The 22,891-nt window shown below is 35.3% G+C and overlaps 1 protein-coding gene across 9 annotated transcripts in view; it reads left to right on the forward strand.

Moving 5' to 3' along the window:
• DGKB (diacylglycerol kinase beta) overlaps positions 1-22,891 on the forward strand; it is a 1,123,143-nt gene that overhangs the window by 577,806 nt on the left and 522,446 nt on the right. For all 9 annotated transcript variants that reach the window (XM_086397581.1, XM_086397582.1, XM_086397586.1 and 6 more), the window contains 3 exons: positions 3,528-3,644; positions 12,540-12,613; positions 16,118-16,192. In XM_086397581.1, the coding sequence (XP_086253707.1) occupies positions 3,528-3,644; positions 12,540-12,613; positions 16,118-16,192 (266 nt within the window). The remainder of the gene's footprint in view (positions 1-3,527; positions 3,645-12,539; positions 12,614-16,117; positions 16,193-22,891) is intronic.

The raw sequence follows: 22,891 nt of genomic DNA on the forward strand, positions 1-22,891 counted from the left end.
ATTTAGCACATGCACTAGGACCGTTGGTTGGTTGGTTGGTTGTTTTTTACAGCCCTCTCCAAAAAGTTGATGAGTATTCAGACTGTTCGGTTATAATCAATAAAAGTTTGCAGGCCTATAGAAGAGGTTTTGTTAGGAGGATTCCGTATGGGTTTACAGAAATTAATTTACGGTAACTTACCTGTGAGTTAGGAAGTTCGACTACTGAATAGTTTCTTGAAGTTCTTTTCAGTTCATGAAATTTGTTGAATATTTCATTTTGCTGCTTTCGTGTTTTCAAAAACAGCTCAGCTCTGTATTCTAAAATGCTTTCCCTTAATTTATATTACATTTTAAACCAATATCTAAATTGAGTTTCTGTAAAGAGACACAACTGTGAAGGAATAATATGGAGTAAATGCTGCAGTTTGTTAAGATTGATTTGTTTAGAGATAGAACAAACGTCTCAGGTTTAATATTTTATGGCATGTTAACATAATTGTGGAGAATGGCACCCCACTCCAGTACTCTTGCCTGGAAAATCCCATGGATGCAGGAGCCTGGTGGGCTGCTGTCTGTGGGGGTCGCTAAGAGTCGGACACGACTGAGCGACTTCACTTTCACTTTTCACTTTCATGCGTTGGAGAAGGAAATGGCAACCCACTCCAGTATTCTTGCCTACAGAATCTCAGGGATGGGGGAGCCTGGTGGGCTGCCGTCTATGGGGTCGCACAGAGTTGGACACGACGGAAGCGACTTAGCAGCAATGTAGGCACAACATTAGAACTTTATATATTTTCTTTTAAGTCATATACAACTTTGAGAAATAGGTATTGCTGACTCCATTTGAGTAAGACTCAATTCTCTAAGGCTACATAGTATTTAAGTAGCGGAGATGGATTCCACTTGGGATTTCTGACTCCAAATCTCATCCTATAATTCACTCATTTATTCATTATACTCTTAACTATCTGTGGACAAAATGTAAGTTACATGCTTAGAAAGAATGATCTGTTCCTTAAAATACCAATATCTTTGCCAGAAATTCTGCTTATATGAATATATATCAGTTTCCAAAGAATTTGAATTTCAGGAATCCTATTGCACAAGCTATTTTTATCTACACAAAAATATATTCAGTGCACCATGAAATTGCAAGGACTATAAAAGGGCTATGCTGATTAGCATTTATTTTGGTCCAAGAAGTTTTCTGTTCCATTTGGCCTTAATATATATAAAAAGAGCTTTACTTTTAATTCCACTTAAAAATATTTTCCTAAATGACAGTAATTGAGAAGTAATTGACAAAATACATGCAAATATAGGAACAGAAACATATATATGTATCTGAATATATTACAGAGAATACATGGCACTCAGACCTTTAAGCGCACATAGGAGACATTGCTAATTGATCAGGACCATTTTTCATATCAAGCTTAGACATGCCTTAGGTATTCTTCTCAACACAATATTTCAGGCACTTTAAATTGCTTGATTTTTTGAATGTTAAGACTGATTTATTTCTGCATTCATTTATAGTGATTTTATTAGGCACTGATCTAGGATTCAATGTGAAACAGTTAAGCAAAGTCATTTCTCTATGGAACTTTGATTAAAGTGTAGGAAGACCAGTATTCAATAGACAACATTTTAAATTATAAAAAAAAGTATGCATACACACAAACATATAAAGGAACAGAGTCTAATATTTGACCAGGAGCAAGAAGAGCTGTCCAGCAGAGTGCAGAATGGATGTAAGAGCCCTGTATTAAGGCACAATTGTTGTGATCAAGAAACAAAGATGGGGTTGGTGTAGCTGGAGTGCAATAATAAGGGATGAGTGTGGCTGTTACATAGAGAATCACCTGGAGGGAGACAAAATGGAACGTGATTGACTCATTAAGGTGATGGCCACAATAATTAAGGCAAATAAGATAATGGGGGCTTAAAACATGTAATGATAGATGTGATGAATCATCATCCAGTTTGGGATTTATTTTTAAGGTGGATAGGGAGAAACTTTTAATTAGTTTTTATTGTTTCAGGATTCATATGCATTCTAGATACTTATATGGACAGAGAGAAAGGGCATTTATTTATAGGAATTAAGCTCCTGGGGAAAATCTGAGCAGTGTTGACATAAAAAATAGTTACAACCTAAAAGCTCAGGGTTATGTTTTATTTGGTGGGAATTTTTAGGACTTAAGCCCAGGAGACAACATTTCAAGTAACCCTGAGAGAACTGCTCTGAGGATGTGGGGGCAGGAGTCAGGATATATAGAAATTTGCAACAGAAGGCAGGTATTATGAACATCAAAAATATTTTTGTGAATTAAAACCAGATATCCCAAGTTAAGAAATTTGAAGCTTTTTCTGTATGGGATGATGCAAGAATCTGGACACTGAAATGATTTCATATGCATCTCGGCTATCTAAGACCAGTATCCTGCATTTTTTTCACACTCTGAGTTCCTCAGTGCTCACCATACAGAGTGGCTGCAGCAAGGTGGTATTGTTCTTCCTGGTTGCCCTTAGGGGTCAGAAATCCACATTTAGAGGGATGAAATTGCTGATCTCTGTGATATCGTTGTTTACTGATATGGCAAGAATATTCCTTTTCTTAACAGGGAATACAAACTTAGTCTTCATTATCAAATTGAAGTCAAAAGCCTTGGGTGTAAATGAAGTTACCTAGGGAGTGTGTGTACACAGTGAAGATGAGAGACCCAAGGGAAAGGTCAAGGGTTAAATGTTGAGATTATAAGGCTGGAGGAGGAATAACAGAAAAGACTTAGGGAGAAGTTAGTAAAGTAAGAGGAGAGCTAAGAAAAGTGTTCTGGAACCCAATTGAACCAAATTTTCTAGAAGAAAAGGTAAATTCTGTCAAATGCTGCTTAAAAATTGATAAGTTGAAGACTGATCAACAAGTGCAGCAAATGAGCAGGTCACTGGTGATTTGAATAAAACGTGATTTGGTGCATTAGTGGTGATAAAAGTTTATTAGATTGGGTTGAAAAGAGTGAGAGGAGAAGAAATAGAAACAGGAAGAAGACAACTATGAAAATGTTTTCTGTTATGGTGAATATAAGTGTTAGCTGGGAAGGAGTGTGTGTTTTAAGTTTTATGTCACTCTTGATGATTAATAGTAGTTTAAGGGTCTATTTTCAATATTGCATTTATTTATAAGCATTAAATTTAGTGCTCAGTACAAATTTCTTTACAGACCTGTAGTATTATCTGTACCATTTTTTATGAAAATGATTAGCTTTAGTAGTCCTTAAGAACTTTTAACAGAGTCATAATTGGGCACCTATGATAATATGTTTTGGTTTTCTTTCACAACCTTTCTTTAACTGATATTATGGTCATGCATCTATCATATATTTTGAGCCAGTAGAAAGCATCTGGTTTCATATTATTCATTAGAAACCCCAAATTAGGAAGCTGGGTCCAAGTTAGTAGCCATGAGATTCTTCTCTATGTTGCCTTTGTAGTAAAGCAATTAAATATTTTCAATATTTTGATAAAAGATTTTTTCCTAACAGGAAAGACAAGCGACAGTGAAAAGGGAAAAGGGTAGTTCCCAGCAGTCAAACAAAGTGACCGACAAGAACAAAATGCAAAGAGCTAACTCTGTTACTGTGGATGGACAAGGCCTGCAGGTAGGATTATTTTAATCCAAATTTTCATAGCTTTCATATTTGTTACTTTGGTGCTCTTAGAAGGGCATATGTCCAGCTATCAACAGATTTATTTAATGTGAAAATTTGTTCAGTAGATAATTTTAGAAACATTTTTATTAATTTATCAAGATGTCAGTTTTATAGTTGATTGAGAAAGTGACATTCTGATTAGGTTAATCATTTATGCCGTTGTCTTCATTTAAACTCAAATTTATAAGAGATCTTTTGTCAATCTGAAGCTTTTGCAAATTATTATTAAATATACACATTTGTTATATATGTATGCATTATTTATTTACAAGCATACTTTCTCCCTATATATATTATTCTATCTATTTGGAAGTCATTTTGACTGAAAAAATGTTTTCAGAAAATAATAAAATGACCTCTTCTGTGTGGAATTTTTTTTCAAATCAATAATAAAAATAAAGAATCCGTTATAATTTATTCATATCTTCCAGTGTTTTAAGTTGACATTGAAACTGCATATGTGTATCTAGTTTAACACAGGTAACTCAAAATCATGTTCTTAGTCCTTTAAAAATCTCTGAGTTACCCCTAGGGGTCCCTGACATCAAGAGAAACATTTCTTACCATCTATATTTGAAATGTTTAATACTAATTAATTGATTAATAATTGACTGTGCCGTGTTTTCGTTGCTGTGCGCTGGCTTTCTCTAGTTATAGAGAATAGGGGCATCTCCTTCTCGTGGTGCTCAGGTTTCTCATTGTGGTGGCTTCACTTGTTGCAGAGCACAGGCTCTAGTTACTCAGGCTTCAGCAGTCGTAGTATGCGGGCTCAGTAGTTCTGGCCCCCTGAGCTCAGTTGCTCCATGGCACGTGGAATCTTCCTGGACCAGGAATTGAACCTGTGTCCCTTTCAAACATGAACACACTCAAAGAACTTGGCTTAATCTATGGATTAAGTTTTTGTTGTTGTTTTGTTTTCTGAAGTCATTTTTGTTTTGTTTTCCTATCTGTGTTTCTCTCTTCCAATTTCTAATTCTTTTCCTTAAGAATATGCTGCAGTTTTCACGTGCTCCAAGAAAATTTACCAACCTCTTACCACGCAAAGATATAGTATGTTACATACCTCAATTCAATATATATTATTTTATATTGTTTTCACTTATTATTTTATCTGTGGTTCTATGGGTTATGTCTTTTATGTCCTTCGTTTGCAAGGACAGTTGAGATCACATGGTAGTTGCGTAAATGCTTTCTTTTTCATTTTTTGAGTGTCTCACTGAAAACAATAATTATTGCTTACATGTTGATAATCCGATTACTGATTTTTTGTCATAATAAAACATATTGTGAATAGAAAATTGTTTATGAATCATTAAATTCAAATGTAAAAAGAGGAAATTCTGAGAGATAAAATTATTTACATTGGTTAGAGAGTATAGAAGTTAATTATCAAAAGAGGAAATCAATCTCTACACATTTTTAAAGGCATACTTGTGTGTTAAGCAATCTCATTGGAAGTCCCAAATATAAAATTTATCCACAATTATGGTAGCAAAAACTTTAAGTTTAGTGATCCTGTGAAATTTTTAGTGAAAAAAAATCAACATTTGTAGTTTTAATAGGTCAATTGATGATACTGGTTAGTTTAAATCTTTAGTTACTCTGGGTTCCTGCAATGAAAATAACAAAAGGAAACCTAATTTTGAAATTTAAATATTTTTCACACATTTTAAAATTCAAATATATTTCACACAAATATATTTCACAACATACTTCCAACATACATAGATGGGAAACATGCATCATTTGTTAAACAGGCTATGCTAGCCACTGTGATAATATTTTATGAACATTAACTGATTCTTCTCAATGATGTCTGAGATAATTATGAATTCTTAAGTCTCCAACATATAATAAATATTATTATTACCACTTTAAAACTGAATACATTGATGTTCTAAAGTAAAATTATTCCTAGGGCCTCTCAGTTAGTGAGGTGAGAATGAAGGCCATCAGACTCAGAGTTTGTGTTACAGTCCTGAGATCCCTGTTCCTTTGGTTAACAAATTTTAACAGGTCTAGAAATGCTAAATTTCTGACCTCCTTGCTCTTCCATGTACTACTTTTGCAAAGTTTGAAACAAAAATTTGAAAGTGCTAGAATTATAACTGCTTTAGTCTCTTTCTTAATATTTCTATAGTTACACCTGTCTTTACTCAAACATCAAAACCAAGACTTTAAACTGACGTAGCAATATAAGATGTATTTTCTTTTTTATTCTAAAGGATGTAAAATTTTCAATCTTATTATAACTAAATCATATAAAAAATAGATGATTAACTTTCTCTGTGTATGTGTTTCCTTTTTCTAACCAGATAATAACTTTATAGTTCTCTTTGACATATAAAATTGTCAGGTAAATTTGTTGGTTAGCAAAGGGAAGGCATCAGCCCTTATAACACATCAGTAAGTAAATACTGTTTTATGAATATTAAGTGATCCTTCTCAATGATGTCTGAGATAATTATGAATTCTTAAGTCTCCAACATATAATAAATATTATTATTACCACTTTAAAAATGAATACATTGATGTTCTAAAGTAAAATTATTCCTAGGGCCTCTCAGTTAGTGAGGTGAGAATGAAGGCCATCAGAAAATGAAGGCTATTTAATTTTTATCTTAAAAATACTTGTACATAATCACTTCACTTTCACTTTCACATGCAGTCTCTTTCACCTCAGCAGAATGGACTACAATATGATGCACATATGTATTCACATAATTTGGGAGAAAATATTTAAAAAGTAGACAATAAATTATTGGATAGCTATTTCATACAAAATAGAAAAATATTTTTTGTTGTGGTAATCCATTTTAAAATAATAAAATGCTTATTCTTTGTCACAAAATTTAAAAATATCTTCCAGAAAATTAATTTTCTGCGAGTTATAAAAATATATATCACCGAAAAGCATTGAGTTGCAGCCCGGTTTGCATATAACTCAGTGACAGAAGAGATCTACATGGCTTATAGACTATTAATCACAGTTAAGCACATTCATCTTACTTCTTTCCAGCTAACCAGCATAATGATCAGGATTATTATTTCTAATTAGAGGAAGTAATAGATCATGTATAACCTGAGGATGAGTCTCATTAATTAACCCGAGTCCTAGGGGACTTCAAATAGAGGTGGTTAGGCACTCCGTCTTTGTCATCGCTCACACCATAGGTTTACATTTAATACATATGATCAAATGTAACTGAAATGTGCAAGCGATGTGAAAATACAGATGATTAGCTACATGAGAACAAACAATTAGAAAAACAGAACAGTTGTTCAAACTGTATTATGCCGATGTTACCTTGTCCCTAAATATTCGAGAAAAATTTCCGAATGTGTCACTTACAAACCAAAAAGTCTATAGTGTGTAATACTCTTAGCAAAAAATAAAGAGGAACCTTTATAATGAAATATCTAAAAGTGAACTAGTGTTGTCCCCACCACAACTGCTTTTCTCTTTCCCTACCATTTTTATTATTTACAATTATCTCATTCTTATAATTCCCCAAACTGTAAACCACACATGCATATATGCACTACACAGAAATGTAGAGCATGGGTATCAAATTTATTCTTTTTCTTTGATTATATGTATGTCCACTCTGGGATCCTCAGGCTTACTGATTCTGATAATCAGCTCTTCATTGTCATTTTAAGTCTCTTAAGTCCGGAATTCCTATTCTATATTTTGGGTATTATAACAACCCCTAAAATGAGTTCTGGTCTCCATATATATAAAATGTGCTCGGTTATAAATGAAAATATGGAACTGAATAAGATAAGATGTGTCAGGGCTGAGAATTGGCGTTGTCTATAATTTATGTAAGATAGGGAGATTGTTCTCATTAAGAAGTGAAGAGTAGGGACATTGCCAAGAACTTTGGCCCATGGCACTGAATGATGGAGCTGCCATTGACTGAGATGGAGAGGGTCTGGATAAATAAAATTTGTAGTAAAATATCTGATGCTGTTCAGTATCCAAATAGAAGTGTTGAGTGGGCAGACAGATATGTGAATCTAGAATTCAGGGGTGAGAGTAGATATGAATTTGGGACAGAAAAGTATATTGATTGCACTTAATACCATCGCATATGAATTCGCTAAAGAGAGAGCATATGTCCAGAGAATGGTTGAACTGGGATCCCAAACCAGTCTGACCCTAAAGCCATATTCTAAAGTGTTTGCAATATATAATTGAAACTGCTCCTTTATATGAGTAAATGCAATCTTGAGTGATTTATTTTTATAGAGGAGAATCCAGTATGAACTGTTTCCTACTGCATGTAGTGCCTTCACACCTAATTTAGAACCATTCTGCAGGATTTCAAGTATCACACTTGCTATAAAATATTCCTGAACACTTTCCCCCAGCATCAGTGTTTTCTTTGCTATACTGTATTACCCATTCCCAATGTTTTTTTTTTTTTTTTTTTTTAAAGACTGCTTTGAGAAGGATTCCATAGACATACCTCAAGCACAAGAGTGGTGTGATGGGAAGCTGAGAACGGGTTCAGGGTTCTTTTACACATCAGACAGAGTAATTTGCTTTTCATCTATTTTACATATCATTCCACTTGGAGAAGGAAATGGCAACCCACTCCAGTGTTCTTGCCTGGAGAATCCCAGGGATGGGGGAGCCTGGTGGGCTGCCGTCTATGGGGTCGCACAGAGTCGGACATGACTGAAGCGACTTAGCAGCAGCAGCCACTTGAAATTATTTCAAGTGCTATATAAATATTTACTTCCAAAGTCAAAGAGTTGGGAAGATCCCCTGAAGTACGAAATGGCTGACCACTCTGGTATTTTTTCCTGGAAAATTCCATGGACAGAGGAGCCTGGCAGGCTACAGTCCATGGCATCACAAAGAGTCAGACATGACTGAGCACACACACAGGCACAACAGAATTTTAAAAATATTTGTATTTTTGTCTTACTCTTTCCCATCCCACTAAAATCTATAACAAAATGCATATGAGATTTTAGAATGGCAGTTTTCAAAGTAATTCTTTTATATTTTATTTCAGAGTTATTATATAAAAGTAAAAATTCAGAATGTGTCCTGTTAAAGACTACATTAGGTACAATTCAAGAGACAATTAGTGAACTTGAATGTAAAATTGATGCATTAGTGCTATCTAATCTTCAGATTTCATTCTAGTTTCATCAGTTGTCTCAATAATGCTTTTATAACAAAAGAAACTAGTTCAGAATCATGCTAGCTTCTTGATTTTTATGGTTGTGTTATGTTTATAGAAGAGAATGTTCTCATATGTAGGCAATCCTAAAAGCCCGGGGTTCTTTTATTAAGGATGAAGAGGAATATGAGAATTAATTTACAAATTAGAGTCCCTGTCACTAAGATGTGGCTTCGTTGTTGTCGGTCAGCCGCTCAGTTACATCTGACTGTTTACGACCCCGTGGATTTCAGCACACCAGGCTTCCCTGTCCTTCACCATCTCCCAGAGCTTGCTGCTTCTTACTTCAGGACTATAAGAGAACACAGTAGTTGTTTGTTTTTAACACACCAGACTTGAAGATGGCTATGTGGTACTGTAGGTCTTTGGCTCTCAAATCTAAAAACACAGTCTTTGGTCTCCTGGCACCCAAATTTAGTATGCTAGCCTTTATAGTAACAAAGGTTAGCAGAATTCTGAAGCTTTTTGAATGAGCATTGAAAAAGATGCTGACTTGCCTGAAACCATCACATTTCATGCATAAATACCACCATTGTTAAATGATCCCATAATACCAGAATTTCTGTGGTTCTGATAGGGAATCGCATATTGCTCCTTCAGTGGACGTTAAGTTAGGTCAGGTGACTTATCTGTTAGAATAATTGTCAAATAGGCACTATTCTGTAGTCTCTGATAACTTACAAATAAATACTGACGTGTTTACTGTTTTATTTTTACACGGTATTATTTTACAAGTCTAATTTATGGTAAGGGGCTGTGTGAGGAAAAGTTTGATAACTTGGTTCTATTTCTGTTCTTCCATGTATTCGGTACTTAACTTCCGTGACTTGTAGGGTATCATCGTTATCCTAAATTCTTTATTTAGATTCTCTCATATTTTTTAATCCATTCGACATAATTATCCATCTCCTGACTCCTAAAAATGACATCTAGGTTTTTGTATCTTGAGATCCTCGGCAGACTGTATTGGAGCCTGCCTAGTGGCTCAGTAGTAAAGAACCCACCTGCCAGTGGAGGAGATGTGAGTTTGATCCCTGGGTGGGGAAGATACCGTGGACAAGGAAATGACAACCCGCTTACCTGAGAAATCCCATAGACAGAAGAGCCAGGCAGGCTATAGTCCATGGGGTCACAAAAGTGTTGCATACAACTTAGTGACTAAACAACAGACTATACTATATTCTGGTGGGATCTTCGTAATACTGTTTCCTCAGAACACAATTTTCTGTAGCATGATACCGACCTTTTTTGATAAATCATAATATGTCTTTCAACATTTCAATTAATAAACCTTTCTGAAAGACATTCCAGGATATATTTTCAAGTGATAGAAAATTTGCCCAAATAAATGTAATGTAATCTCATGTAATGGTAAGCTGAAGGTTGAATTTTGAGATGATCACCCTAACTTAGTATTTGGGTTCATGCTATGTTTTCCTAAATTTTTTTATTTATCTTGAGAATGCCACTTCCATTTAAAAATAAGGACACTTTAAATTAAGTTAAAAAATCAACTAAGATCCACACCTGTTACTTTTTTTTTTTAAACTTTACATAATTGTATTAGTTTTGCCAAATATCAAAATGAATCCACCACAGGTATACATGTGTTCCCCATCCTGAACCCTCCTCCCTCCTCCCTCCCCATACCATCCTTCTGGGTCGTCCCAGTGCACTAGCCCCAAGCATCCAGTATCGTGCATCGAACCTGGACTGGCAACTCGTTTCATACATGATATTTTACATGTTTCAATGCCATTCTCCCAAATCTGTTACTTTTTTGCATGTGAAAATGTTAGGAGTTCCATCTGATTTGTAGTAGAGTGAGAAGTAAAGGAGACTGAATACTGGTTGTCAGAGGTGTGTTTGGTGTTCAGCTTTTAATGAAGGAGAGAGGAAGACACACTGCAAGTTTGTAACACAATGGCTTAACCTCGGAGGCACCTTCTGTACAGTAATAATTGAGCTCATGGAGTTCAGGGGAGAAGAGCTGGGAAGTTACTCCAGGTTCAGCTCATCCATCTCATCTCCCAACTGAAAGAGAGACTAATCAGAAACAAAATCTGTGTGCCCTCTTTACAAAGGGAAGTAAAACTGAGTCAGAAAAAATAGCTTGTGAGAAGAACAAGTTAAATACGAGTAGAAGAACTGTGAATGTTTTATTCAACCTCCTCATACCATCTGAAGATGTCACCAATTTCTCAGTGCCTATAATCATTAGAAAAATGGCATTTCACAAGAATTAGAAGAAAATAGATTGGTAGGATATTTTAACATATTATTTAAAAAGCAAAAGGAAAAAATATGATATAATGAAATGGTTGTTTTTAATCTCCTCAATGAATATTTCAGGTACTTTCTAAGGGAAAAATACCAGAGCAATAAAGGATATTTTGAATCTACTTTCAAAAAGTAGACTGATCTAAAACCTTTCAACTTAATATTTATTTAGAGAATTATGTTAGTTGCATGTTTTAGTATTAAAATATTATCATCAAACTATGTTTAAATGGGAATTTTATAGTCATACGTTGAATAGAAATACTTTTATTTAAAAGAGCTTATCTCTTAACATTGAACTTGAACAAAATACAAATGTTCTTTGCCACTCTATCAAAAGATGATTTCTCCCCCTCATCAATGAAATGGTATTACCTTACCTGCTTTATTTCTGGTGATACTTTTCATTGCTAAATATATATTTATTTGTTTGTTTCTCATGTTTCTCTCCCAGATTATAAGCTCCACTAGGACAGGCACTTTTTTGGATTAAATCGAGTATATAATGATGAAAAGTGCATGGCATATAGGGACTCAGTCAATTTAATGAATTCCTGTTTAGCAAGTAGCCTGGATTAACTGGCATTCTGCTTCTCAAGTAGGAAAAGAAAGCATTGAGGAATTTGCTGTGCAGATGGGGACTCAGGCTGAAAGTGGCCCCAAACGATCTATTTAGAGTCTCGTTCACAAGTCGTTGGGAAGATGGATTCCAAATGTGCTACAAAGCTCTGGAGTAGGGATCATTTCTAAGATGGCTCTAATTTGAGCTCTTTCTTTCCTAACTTTCTTCCCCACTATATTCTGCTTTATTCTAGGTGGTTTATTTAGTGTCCCACAATTGAATCTATTGTTTTCATCTCATAGCTACTGAGAGGTTATTCTCTTTTCATATTATACCTGCCTTACCCTCTGCCCCTGTTCCTAGTGGAGTGGGTATTCCTGTTGATACATATGGAGACAAAGCACAGGATTTAACTAGGTTATTAAATAGATCTAGTATCTATTATCTATCTGTGCTGTTTATCTCCTCATTACAGGACAAATGAACCATATTCTTGAATTTGCTAATTGGAATGTCATAAAGCCCGGTAGGCTGCAGTCCATGCGGTCGTTCTGAGTCGGACAGGACTGAGCGACTTCACTTTCACTTTTCACCTTCATGCATTGGAGAAGGAAATGGCAACCCACTCCAGTATCCTTGCCTGGAGAATACCAGGGACAGGGGAGCCTGGTGGGCTGTTGTCTATGGGGTCGCACAGAGTTGGACACGACTGAAGTGACTTAGCAGTAAAGTAGAAATAACAAGGAGTTCTCTTTATATCTAATGTAAATAATTTGTCCACATATTCAACTTTTCTTCTAGATCACTCCAGTTCCTGGTACTCATCCACTTTTAGTTTTTGTGAACCCCAAAAGTGGTGGGAAGCAAGGAGAACGGTATGTTTTTAAAAATCAGCTTTATTTACTGATTTTTAAAAAAATCAGCTTTATTACTATGTCATATACATGTGAAAAGAGAAACTAAATTTATGGTATAAAAACATTTAAAACTATTATCCTTCATGGTTCAGTAATTTTAATGTGAAATAAATGGTGCTGTCATATCTGTGTAACAATGTATATTGGTATAATCTCTCCCTGTTTTACAGTGAAATTTTAATATAGTAATGGCCATTTGTAGAGATTTTATTATCATATCTCAGATATCTGAATTCTCTCCACCCTCCCTATGACTTCCCTAGCCATTAACAAAGAGCTTTGCATATAGCACAGCCCATAAATACGGTTGGATGAAAATTGGTTCTCTAGATGATCAACAGGTGACTTCAGGTAAATCATCACTCAGTAGTAAGGAACGGAATTCATCACCTGCCCAGTAGTAAGAAATAGAATTTACATTCAGCTTCTAGACAAAATATATTTTAATGATTATCTGCATGTGTGTTTGGAGAACACGATGACATATACACTGGAGAAGAATAGTATATTTATTCATAATAATAATGAACTGCATTACGTATTGTCTCAGTATTCTTGTGGACACTATTTTTTTTCCTTTTTGTAAAATTAATGATTAAATTCTAATAATTACTAAAGATATGAAAGTTGCCACACCGAAGAGTAAATCTTATGTCATCCTAAGGAGTATCATAAACAGAAATTTAGTTGTTACCTGTTACCTTAATTTCTAGAAATTTTTACTGATCCCAGCTAAAAAATGAGCAATCAGATAAAAGTACTCACACAAACACTATGATAATAAAATAGAAATTTCTATTGTGGTTTTACCAAATAATGAAGTTGAAATGTTTCTATGAATAATGGAATTTTGAAAAGTAATTTCCTTTCCTATCATTTAACTTTCCAACTTTATTTCAGTTAAATGAACAATGGTCATTTTCCATTCAATAAAATATTATTTCTGCTTAAAAAGTGTTCCCTTATCATGATACATATATATTTTAAACTCTGCTAAATATGATAGAAATTATTTTAAATAACTAGTGGCTTGTTGATATAAAGTGTTTATAATGTTTTACTAAAGAGACTAGTTGCCTTACTTTTAGACACATGAAATAGTAAATGATGATGATAAAATCATTTCTTCCTTTACTACTCATAGTTTGTTTGTTGTTTATGTTATAGATATCTTGAAAAGAAGCACACTCTTCACAAAGCAATAGATGAGGCTAAAATTCATATTTGAAATTAGAAACAGAGTATAAAGTGAAAAGAATTTTCAAATGGAAAAATCCCCCTCAAATTAAAATAACGTTAATCATGCCAAATGACCCTTAAATGAAATATCTTTCTCTCTCTTCTCCCAGTAGTTAAAACTAATTCCTTAAAAAATATAGATAGATACACTGAAATTATCAATAAATTAAATTTAATGGGGCAAGGAGGATATTTGAGTTCTCCTGTATGCACACTCACGTTTTGTCCTTTATGCACTAACAAGGACCATTTAAAGTCAAAAGAACTGTAAATATGTTTAAAGGAGATCTATTATGTGTGTGATCATAAATTGTCCTGAATGCATAGGAGCCATCTTTCACAAATAAGGGGATTCTATTCAGGGTTTTCTTTTCAAAATATGTTTCTTCCCTGGTGGATTAGATGCTAAAGAATCCACCTGCAATGCAGGAGACCTGTGTTCGATTTCTGGGTTTGGAAGATCTCCTGGAGGAGAGCATGGCAACCCATTCCAGTATTCTTGCATGGAGAATCCCCATGGACAGAGGAACCTAGGCAGGCTACAGTCCATGGGTTCACAAAGAGTCAGACATGACTGAGCGACTAAGCACACAGCACAGCATTCAGGGTTTTCCTTTCAAAATATGTAGATTTTCTTCTTTGATGTATTAGGTAAACAGGAAAAGGTCACAGAAATAAATATTCACACATAGGTAGTTTCCCATACCCATCAACAGTTGTGGAAGTGCTCACACATCATTTAGATGGCAACACTTGAGAGAATCTAGTCTCTGCTAGAAACTGGGGATGAGACAGAAGATATAGTCCTACAGGAAGGCAGACACATAAATAGATTTTCTATAATAACCCCAAGGTAGAAGTTAAGAGTGTTTAAAATAAAGGTGCCATGGAAGTTCAGAGGAAAACAGTGATTGTCTCTGAAGACTCAAAAGTCTAGCTTTTGAGTTGGTTCTAAGTGGGTATTAGACAGGTAAAAGAAGAAAAAAGACGTAATTGTGGATGGGTGTGCTGTTTTGGTAAGGAGCCAGAAGATATTCATTGGGGTTGAAATTTAAGAGGAAGAAGGAGAAAGATGAGAAAATATAATAAAATATTGTATAAGTTTCCTGACTGGCAGTGATTTTTCTTCTTGAAAACAGCATGACTGTACTTAAGTAGCAGTACAGAAGAAGGCTGGATAGGCAAGACTTTCACAGATCTGGTGAGAGAACTTGAAAGCCTGAAGTAAGGCATGAGATAGAATAACCAGGTATGGTAGACATTACTCAGAAGGTACAGGATTGTCCTCTGTTTCGGGTGCTGGGGAAAAAGAGGTCCCGAGATGACTAAAATCATTCTTAAGATACTGGGTGGTATCATTATTCCAGATCTAGAATGCAAGGGTATTGCTCAAGGAAGTGGGACGATATAAACAGATATTTGAAGATTTCTATCAGTAAATGTGTCTGTGTATGTGAAAGTCGTTCAGTCATGTCCAACTCTTTGTGACCCCATGGATTATACAGTTCATGGAATTCTCCAGGCCAGAATACTGGAGTGGGTAGCCTTTCCCTTCTACAGGGGATCTTCCTGACCCAGGAATCAAACTGGGGTCTTCTGCATTGCAGGTGGATTCTTTACCAACTGAGCTATCAAGGAAGCCCTATCAGTAAACATGAGATGGATGCATTAAGATATATAGTAATATTTTCACATGTATGTAAAAACTAATTTTAAAAACTAAATATATTTCTTTACATGTGATATTTTGCCTCAGAATTCTGATATGGGATGTGTGTATACTTAGAAACATTTCTATTGCATTGGTTATACAATGATTAATTTATTTCAGAAAAAAATGAATTGTTTGATATGTTCCTGGTGAAATAGTTTAGCAAATTTTGTGAGCTAGCTCATCGAGCTGATTGTTTATGTGAAGTAATTAAGCAAATGGGATCATAGTCTTCACTAACATACATACAAAGTGTCCAAAACCATTATATATACAGGATAAATAGCTTTCATTTCTGTTAGGGTAGTCCAATTTGTAAATTACACAAGGATCTATTAAGAAAAGATATTTAATTTTATCCTGGTATTTTAAAGTATTTATTTGAAAGCTTATTAGATAAATAATATGCAAAAGCAGGATAGAGAATGTTCCAAATCAATGTGCATTTTAGAATAAAAACTTGGAGGTACCACTAAATTTAATTTTTTTCTTCTATGTTTTCACCTTTATAGAATTTACAGAAAATTCCAATACCTACTAAATCCTCGTCAGGTTTACAGTCTTGCTGGAAATGGACCAATGCCAGGGTAAGTCTAAATATATTATTACCATTAACTTATTTAATGCTAATTAATTAAATAAGCAGGCTGACAAGCCTAGAAATAATGTTATTCAAATACAGCAGCCAGATTAGCATAGATAACAACATTGAATATCAACTACATAAGAGTAACTAGTGCAGATGCTGTTTTTCAAAATGACCTGTTTCAATCAGATTTTCCTCCTTTTAAAAATATTGTGAAGTAATTCTCATACTATGCAAATGTTAATAATAATAATAATTGTACCACAAACATACACATATATTAGCTGGATGCTGAAATAACTAAACCATCTATTGGTTGGAAGTGCTGCTTTCCTTTCCTTTCCTTTCTTTATTAAATATAAGATATAGATCTACTACAGAAGAAAAAATGCTGGTTAACAAAGACTGGAAATCATAATGTGATTTTTTCATTTACTACCTACAAAATCCAATAACTATCACTGTCTTATAAGATACTTTGTAATAGGCAAGATGTAATGAAATACAATTATTTTTCAACAGATACCATATACTTTTGATGTCATCACTATGCACTGAAATAAATCATTATTAGTTTGACCTGTTTAACTAATTAATGTCATCTTTCACTGATCTGATTTCTGTCTGTCAACATGATAGGAAACATTAAACCAGATGAAGTAGAAAAAAGGTCTATAAACAAAGTTTTTTTTTGAAAAATATATCAGTATGATCAAAGTAAGTCTTCTAGGTTATTCTCAGAAATGAGAAAGCAAATGTTAAAGTTATCTTTTAAATGCTCAGAATAAAATGTACACCATCAAATCTTCTATTAGATAAATGAAACTATATGCAATTAATTAGCACAGGCTCCCACACTTATACTCATCTTTTTCTTCCCTCCCTGCTACCTGTTGTCCAGGGCCAGTTTCAAATGCTGAGCAGTGATGGGTGGAACCACCTTGCTGTAGAAGGCAGGCTCCCCATAGGAATTTAGTTCAGAACATTGCCTTTGTCAAACTCCAGTAGAGGATCATGATCAGATTATTGACTAACTCAGCCACATGCAGTAAGTTCCAGCCTTGTCAAAGACAAGCAAAAGTAAAGCCTTGATATTAACACAGATGCTCAACCAGGGTGCCTCTTTTTCTTGTTCTTTAATATTTTCTGCACTTCAAAAAAATAGCTCTTACTCTGCTGGGGCTTCCCAGGTGGCGCTAGAGGTAAAGAAACTGTGTGCCAGTGCAGGAGCCATAAGAGATGTGGGTTCCATCCCTGGGTTGGGAAGATCCCCTGGAGGAGGGCATGGCAACCCACTCCAGTATTCTTGCCTGGAGAATTTCATGAAAAGAGAAGCCTGGCAGGCTACAGTCTGTAGTGTCACAGAGACCTGGACATGACTGAAGCGACTTATTCAGCACTCACTGCAGGATTAAAGAACTGTGCTTTAAGATGTTGAGCTACTCCAAGACCTCTGTAGGTCCACTAGACCAAGTAAACCTAGGATTTGCTTGTAATTTATAGTTAAACTAATTGTCTGCTGACTCTGGTAATTGTAAACCTCATCATTTAACTTCCCTGTGTTGTCATCATCTTCTCCATGAAATGCAATAATAGTACCAGCATCATAGGATCGTTATGAAGTAAATTTGGGATGATTCCCATGAAGCATATAAAATCGTACTTACTACATAATATGTCCCTGATGAATTTTGTTATCAGTATCATTTGTAGTAATGTTAACTAATAACATAATCACTGTGTTGCTGCTGCTATTGCTAAGTCACTTCAGTCGTGTCCGATTCTGTGCGACCCCATAGATGGCAGCCCACCAGGCTCCCCCATCCCTGGGATTCCCCAGGCAAGAACACTGGAGTGGGTTGCCATTTCCTTTTCCAATGCATGAAAGCGAAAGTGAAGTCGCTCAGTCGTGTCCGACTCTATCGACCCCATGGACTGCAGCCTACCAGGCTCCTCCATCCATGGGATTTTCTAGGCAAAAGTACTGGAGTGGGGTGCCATTGTAGCTCTATGTAAATATACTGTAGTAACGTCGGACACGACTGAGCGACTTCCCTTTCACTTTTCACTTTCATGCATTGGAGAAGGAAATGGCAACCCACTCCAGTGTTACTGCCTGGAGAATCCCAGGGACTGGGGAGCCTGGTGGGCTGCCGTCTATGGGGTCGCACAGAGTCAGACACATCTGAAGTGACTTAGCAGCAGCAGTAGCAGCAGCAACATTGATTTTAGCCTTATTTTCACATTTCATTTTTTTTTCCTACTGCACTTTAAATATATATAACATGTTTCCTTTTACTCTTTGACTGTTAGGCATCCTATTACCTTATCTATTTTAATATTTTGAAAAATTAAAGTAAAATATGTACTTGTATAATTCCACACTACAATGAATATAATTTAGAAATTAAGTTAAGGGCCCCATTTTAAGGTCTAGCACCTTTCAGGGTATTATTATTGTGAATTGTTTGTGTGTATCCTCTAAGACCTTCTATAAATATAGATATTGATATATGTATATTAGGGTTTCCCAGGTGGTACAATGGTAAAGAATCTGCCTGTCCATGTAGGAGATGCAAGACATGTAGATTCGATCCCTGGGTCAGGAAGATCCTCTGGAGTAGGAAATGGTACCACACTCCAGTATTCTTGCCTGGAAAATTCTGTGGGCAGAGGAGCCTGGCAGGAGTTCAGTCCCTGGGATCACAAAGAGTCAGACATGACTGAGTGAATGCATTCGTATATATACAATGTATTCATATATAGACCTACATGTATGTTTTGTGTAGAGAAATAGATCTTTTGTATAATTTAGAGTATAGTTTTTGTTGCCCTGCAGCTTGCTTCTTTTTGCTCAAAAACATATGGTAAATATTGTTTGAATTCAGTAGATACTGATAAGTTTAAATGTTTTTAAGAGCTGTACAGTATTCCATAGTGTTTTTGTTTTTGTTTTTAGCTACTCTTACTGGGAGATATTTATATTGGCTGCATGTTAAAAATATTGGAATAATTTAAGTTAACAATCAATCCGTTTTTAAAAGCATATTCAAATATCTTAAATTTTACTTGTCAGGTTCTGCTGAATTGCCATACAGAAACTTTGTATTGAATTATAATCCCAAAAGCAATATATAATGTTTTATTTCCCATAACATCTTTTAAATTGGCTATCTTCAGTAGTTTTTATTTTTGTCAAAGGTAAAAATATGTCCTTATTTTTATTTGCATGGCTAATCAGTTTTAAAGTTGGATATGGCATTAGTTAGATTGACTTTTCTATAAACAACAGAAATAAAATCTAGTTTCTGATCCAAAATAGAGTTTACTGAAAAGTTATGAAGTTGCTCATAGAATTAATGGAAAAATGAAGAAATATGTTTCAGAAAAGATAGGAATCAGAGCAGTTTGAGGCAACTCCTCAAACTGGAATGGCTGATTCTTGTTAATGTATAACAGAAAACCACAAAATTCTGTAAAGCAATTATCCAATAAAAAAAAAAAAGGGGGGAAAGAAAACAACAGTTTAAGGAAACTCTGACTAAGAAGACAGAGTCCATAGGTTACTGCTAAGAGAAATTGATTCCAAATGCTTCGGGTATCCTTATTCCTCTATTCAAGATTCAGATCCTCGGGAGAATCATGTTTTTGGTTTGTCTTATTTCCCATGTCACAGTGTTAGCACTTTGGAATAGGGCTTCTTGATTAACAAGATTACTATGAAATTATTTGTTTCCTCAAAGCCAAATGAGGGTGTCATAACCTGAGGATGAAAGACAAATTCTTGCTGGGAGTAAGCAGTATGTGTTCACCACCATCCATCCACTGAATTATCCAATATCTTTTCTTTTCTGAAGATAAAAGTTGGAAAAAAAATACCAATCATTACTAATGCTACTAAATATGTCAGCAAAAATACACATCTTCCTTAAATGTAGATAACCCAGCATCTTGTATAGTTACTATATCCAGCTTCAAGTCCTGGTTCTTGGAAACATTTCTGGGGATGATTATTTTCTCCTTTATCTTTATCCATTTGATCTCAATGTACATAAATACAATAAGAAAAATGTATATTCAACTATAAGTGAATCTCATTAAATGAAATTATTAATAATACAAAGAATGAAACATGTGTAAAGTCTGTAGGCCTATAGTCCTAGTTTTACTACTGGTTGAAAGCTGTAGCTGAAGCATAAAACATTCCTCAGCTTCTTGGAAATGCTTCCCTAGTGTAGGGACTCAAGCAATTTTAGCTGATAGGTCTGAGATTTTGGTTGTACTGCTTGTGTAGAGCAGGATTCATTTTTCACTTACTTTGAGTGACAGGTATGGTAGTGCATGGCACTCTTAGTACTGATTAGCAAAGATTTCCAGATCTCCTTCCAGGCACTTGATTTTGACTTTACTCCTTTCACCTTGGTATAAAGAGTGGCCTCTGACTTTCTCTTATAATAAAGTGTGACCAGAAAGTAGAGTTTCCACTTTTTCTCTTCATTTACCACAGGGATCAGCAGTATTGGCCTGAAAATATGGTGAGAGAGGGCCCCCGTCCCCAGCCTTACCCAACCGAGATCTCCATAGAATGAATGATAAATAAGCCTCTGTAAGATTATGCCACTAATATTGGGGGTTGTGTGGTGCTGTGTGTAACCTCACCCTTACAACTAAACCAGGGATTGGAGCAGAAATCTTACTTAGTCCTCCCTACTTCCATTGTAGATCAGCGAATCTATTTCTCCTTGGGAATCAGAGTCAGTTGTATACCAATCGACATCATAGCTGTCACTTTTGCCTATTTGTCTAGTGGTATAAGGCACCTCAAAATGTCCAAGTATCAGTGTTCAGCTTCAATTCAATGCAAATTTTATCTCAAATGGTAGCATTCCTCTTTGGTGTTAAAACATTTAAAACATCAGAGTTAAACACCTAGAGAGTGTGAAGAAAAATGTTTGAGAGAGTATATTAGCCAGTGTTCTTTACTGGGACAGAACCAATAGTATATATTATGAAGAAAGATTTATTATACGGAATTGGCTTACATGTTAATTGAGGCTGACAAATCCAAATTTATAGAGTGGATATTTATTTTTGTGTTCACAGGCTGGTAAACTGCTTAGAACTAAGAAGTGTCAATATCCTAGTTCAAAGGTGATCACACTGGAGAATTCCCTTTCCTGGGATAGGATCAGCGTTTTGTTCTATCAGACTTTGAATTGATTGGATGAGGCTCACCTGTTTTAGAGAGGGCAGTTTGCTTTACACAGTCTACTGATTTAAATGTTAAATCTCATTGAAAAGTACCCTCACAGAAACACCCAAAGTAATGTTTGATCAGTTCTCTGCACATCCACTGTCTAGCCAATTTGACACATAAAATTAAGATTCACAGTGAGTATTAACTATAATAAGTTGTAAGTTTCAATACCCAAACTCCAGAATCATTTTGGCTCTAGAACCGTATTTTCGGAATTGGGTAAAACAGCATCATATAGTTCAGAACATATGACGTAGCTGTTTGATAGTGTAAGTGCTCCTACTGATTCAGTGACTGAGTCTTTAGTAGGTTATTTCAATGTGCTATGGACGACTGTTTCTTCCTGATAAAACATATAAGATGACCTTTATGTCTCTAGAGCCTCAACCCACTCTCTTCCTTCTCCAGTGAAAGGCATTCCTTGAAAGGAGACAGCAATATGTGAGACACCATGATAGTTTGTTGGAGAAAGAAATGGCAACCCACTCCAGTATTCTTGCCTAAATAATCCCATGGACAGGGGAGCCTGGTGGGCTATAGTCCATAGTCTCTCAAAGAGTTGTACCTGACCGAGTGACTGAGCATATGATAAAGCATTCAGTAAGCCATTTGCTGTGACCATTGACAAGGCATAATGGGAAGGAAAAGTTAGTACAGTTTCTAGAACAAATGTCTAGTTAGTAAGGACAAATGGCTGCAGGTGTATTATGGAAAGGGACCAGTGACTTTAGGTTACCCTTAAGTAAATGGGTTAAATTCCCTTGAGTTATAGTAACATTGGAATTCACTAATTGATTCATTCAATGACAATTGAGTACTCCAAAGTCAGTAACTACTCTTCTTGTTAAAGTTACATTCATGTTTTTTATCCCTTCCAGAGCTTGTGTCCTTACCAACATGAACATGAGTGTTTTGAACACTCATGGAGTGACTATGAAAAATTGCTAACTGGCATTTCTTTGGAGCAGTAATAGTCCCAATATTGGGTCCACTCTGAGAAATTCATTTACATAAAATTTCCTCCCATCGCTAATAGTCCATTCTTTTTTTTTTTCCAAGTCCTTAATAGCGTGACACATATTTGTTATTAGTTGGTACTATTGAATTTGTATGTTTCCTCAACTCTGAACGTCTCTCTATCCAGAAAAGGTAAACAGGAAATTTTATTGTTTGAGATACTGCCCACTGGTCAAATGTCATTTTTTTCCTTATACTCAAAATTATTGCTGGTTTAGTTGTACTGCCACTGTAGCCTATTGCTGGCTACTTCTGATATATCATGGAGAGGCACTGGAAAATGAGTGCCTCTTATTTTATCCTTAAACAGTGAGAATACAGAACTCCCTATGAGGACATAGGTATGGATTGTAAGTAGGTTTGGGAATACAGCCTGATTTAGAATATCTGGGGTGTGGGCCTACCAAGCTCCCCAACTGGTTCTAT

Source organism: Bos grunniens, chromosome 4, assembly GCF_055505025.1.
Source record: "Bos grunniens cultivar Pamir isolate PY7600 chromosome 4, Bosgru_T2T1.0, whole genome shotgun sequence".
NCBI lineage: Eukaryota > Metazoa > Chordata > Mammalia > Artiodactyla > Bovidae > Bos > Bos grunniens.